General features: G+C 36.6%; 1 protein-coding gene across 2 annotated transcripts; it reads left to right on the top strand.

Moving 5' to 3' along the window:
* Positions 1-423: 423 nt before the first annotated feature.
* On the top strand, positions 424-3,167 carry PIN1AT (peptidylprolyl cis/trans isomerase, NIMA-interacting 1). 2 transcript variants are annotated; one of them, XM_021978084.2, is made up of 3 exons: positions 424-641; positions 1,530-1,932; positions 2,757-3,167. In XM_021978084.2, the coding sequence occupies exons 2-3, from the start codon at positions 1,692-1,694 to the stop codon at positions 2,879-2,881; spliced, it is 366 nt and encodes a 121-aa protein (XP_021833776.1). In that variant the 5' UTR covers positions 424-641; positions 1,530-1,691; the 3' UTR covers positions 2,882-3,167. The 2 variants fall into 2 exon arrangements, with proteins under 2 accessions (XP_021833776.1, XP_021833775.1); XM_021978083.2 differs by having other exon boundaries at positions 424-649.

Here is a 3,167-nt window from a genome sequence, read left to right as displayed (position 1 = left end):
GATAATAATGTCCGGATGTCCGCATAAGAGAATTTCTGTATATATATATATATATATATATATATATATATATATATATTTTTTTTTATTTTTTTAAAATCATTAGTTTTTAATTTTTCATAAGTGTTATTAAACACATGATCATAAGTGCACTTATAAAAGAACACATTCCACTTTCTTGATATAGCTTGACACATATGCAAAAAATAAAAATTCATAAAAATAAAATAAAATTGTATGTTACATATGTATTAAACTCGAGGTAGGGAGGTAAGCATTTTCCCAAGTGAAGTAGAATTTGTCATGGTAATTTGGGTAAATCGAAAGGTAAGGTAGGGCACACGTGTCAGAAGATATGTGGACAAACAACAGCCAAAACCCAAAAACACCCAAGTCGGCGAGTCAGCACGAGAAAATAAATAAAAAATAAAAAATGTAAACCCTTGAGCCTCGCACAAAGTCGCACTTGCGCACTCCCATTCTTTTCAGTCTCTCATCTCATCCTCATCCTCCGCCATTGAAGGTTTCTATCGAAGCTCGATCTCTTCGAGTCGTCATCCACTACCTACCTGATAGCCCGATCCTTCACTCATCTCTCCGATCTTCCACTCTTCAGCCGCCGTTAGATTGCTTTGTTGCAGGTCTGCAGGCAAGCTTCAGATTTCATGACTTTTTGTTCTTCTAGTTTTCCAATTCATGAAATTTCCTTACTGTGTGCAATTACTGGTGATTTGGTGGCTGGCTATAAAGCATAATAGCTTTACTATTTATAAATTAATCGTATGTTGGTATTTTTGTTGCCCATATTAGGAGATTTTTGTTGTAGTCCAATAGATTTCGAAGCTTTTTTTTTTATAGTAATTTTGAATTATGAATGGAAACGTCCTAAAATTGGTGAAGTCGCTGATCAGTGTTTTAGTTTAAACTTTTTTTTTTCGTTGTTAAATTTTTTTTATATCAATTGGTGAAGTTGCTGATCAGTGTTTTAATTACAACATTGTTTCTGTTTTCTTGATATCAATTGGTTGGAAGATGAAAATTATACCAAGCAAAGTGTCTTTGTACACTACAGAGAAGAGAACATTAACTTTAATTTGGTGTCTGAGCTCTGACAACTATCAACTTTAATAGTTTTGGTGGAAATTGAATTTTATTGAGCCTCTCAATGTATCTTTTCATTTTGTGTTCGTATTCATGGGACGCTGTTAAATTAAAGGGGAGGGTTAAGGATAGATTGCAACATTGTTTTTCGTTTTCTTGATATCTATCACTTTCAGTTTTTATGGGGGCCAAGTGAAAATCATTACAGGTGAAATGTTTTTGTACACTACAGAGAATTAAACATAATTTTAGCACTAGTATCTGAGCTCTGATAGCTACCAATTTGAATTTTTGTGGGGAAATGGCTATATTAAACCCTTCTATGTATAATGTATGCTTTCAATATAGTTTAATATCCATGAGAAAATGAAAGTTTATTTGAAATATTATAAGAAACTAATACTTCCTGCTAAAATGTCATTCTGCAGAATACAGACAAGCAAGCATTATCGAAGCCCTGTGTCTGAGCTGCAAAGATAGATTCATCCGATCGTAAACGTAAGAAAGCAGCTTCTTCTATCTGGGCGGCAGATCGCACGAACAAGGACAAAGAGAAAAGTCAAGCCACCAACAAGAGCAAAAAGACGAAAATGTCCTCGTCGGTGGGGAATCAGGTGAGGGCATCCCACATACTGATCAAGCACCAAGGCTCCAGAAGAAAGGCCTCATGGAAGGATCCAGAAGGTGCCATCATCAAGAACACCACCCGAGACTCTGCAGTCTCTCAACTGAAGGCCCTCCATGATGACATCATTTCTGGCAAGGCCAAGTTTGATGACCTCGCCTCTCGCTACTCTGATTGTAGCTCTGCCAAACGCGGCGGTGATCTTGGTTAGCACCTAACTTTCACAAAGTTCAAAATTATGGTTTAGGTTTACAGTTGTGTTTTGTCATTATAAATTATCCCAATAAAGGCATTAAAATGTGGGAAATCCAAACAGAAAACGTGCACAAAGCTGTTACAGACTGCAGTATGGTATCTGAAATATGAGCTTTTGATTTTATTATTTGAGAGGAAACATAGTTTGGGGGACCAAAATAATTACAATTCTTGAGGACAAGGTGTCCACTACAAACCAAACAGCTAATGCAATAAACCTTTAGCTATCAACAGTGAAAAATGTTGGTAAGAACAGCTTTCCAAACCCCAAGATAGCCAAAGATCAACCAAAGCTCCAAATAGGCCAATGCCCAAAGTTTACCAGTTTATCCCGTAAAAAAATTCTCTCTCCTTTACGGTCTTCAAATTTCTTTTAATTCTTCCAAGTACAACACCCCAAAAGCGGCCATCACCTCCCAGTTCCGCAACACCCCTGCCTTTTTCCCTCCGCCAAAAGCCTTGTGACTTTCACACAAAAAATCTGTGCAAGTCGTTGGAATTACCCAACTTTGCAAAAGAATGACTTCCATTTGATTAGTTATGGATTAAAAGTGAAAATTTCTTTGTATATTACGTACGTATTGTCTAACTACTGTTAAGTAACATGTTAATGAGTTTTACTTGTGATATTTTCCTTCTCATCTATCATTGCTAGTCATGTAAATTATCTTGCTGGAAAGAGAATAGGCCCTACATAAGGCCTATATTACCATGATCTTATTCCTCAAATAAGATTTAAATTATTGCTGAGATTCATGTCAAACTATTGCTGCAGGTCCTTTTGGCAAGGGCCAGATGCAGAAGCCGTTTGAAGAAGCAACATTTGCTCTCAAGGTTGGGGAGATAAGCGACATTGTGGATACAGATAGTGGAGTTCATATCATCATGAGAACTGGTTGAGCACTGAAGGAGTGAAACTTGTTGATATTTGAGTGAATCCAAGTATCCTTTGCAACACGATTTGTTCCTTATATTAATGCCTATGGCTGGCAGCCAACTCTTATTGTATGAAGTGATGGTGACTCTTTGATGTTTGAGTACCGAAAGACGGATTTAAGCACCGTTTCTCATAACGTTGTTATTCTGCGAATGTTACGGTTGTGGTTTTGGATTTGCCATAGAATGTTTTATCTGTCTCTTTGCGTGTGTTCTGAATTCTGATGGCAAATAATGTTCTTTTTAATTA

Source organism: Prunus avium, chromosome 1 (assembly GCF_965620075.1).
Source record: "Prunus avium chromosome 1, drPruAviu1.hap1.1, whole genome shotgun sequence".
Lineage (NCBI taxonomy): Eukaryota > Viridiplantae > Streptophyta > Magnoliopsida > Rosales > Rosaceae > Prunus > Prunus avium.
The sequence above is the reverse complement of the archived record's forward strand: the minus strand, read 5'-3'. Positions and strand labels throughout refer to the sequence as shown.

What these genes read in the sequence shown, in the direction of transcription:
- PIN1AT (XM_021978084.2), top strand. Translation starts at nt 1,692, where the DNA reads ATGTCCTCGTCGGTGGGGAATCAGGTGAGGGCATCCCACATACTGATC. An exon ending in CAAACGCGGCGGTGATCTTG is followed by an intron (nt 1,933 to 2,756) that starts GTTAGCACCTAA and finishes CTATTGCTGCAG; the next exon opens with GTCCTTTTGGCAAGGGCCAG.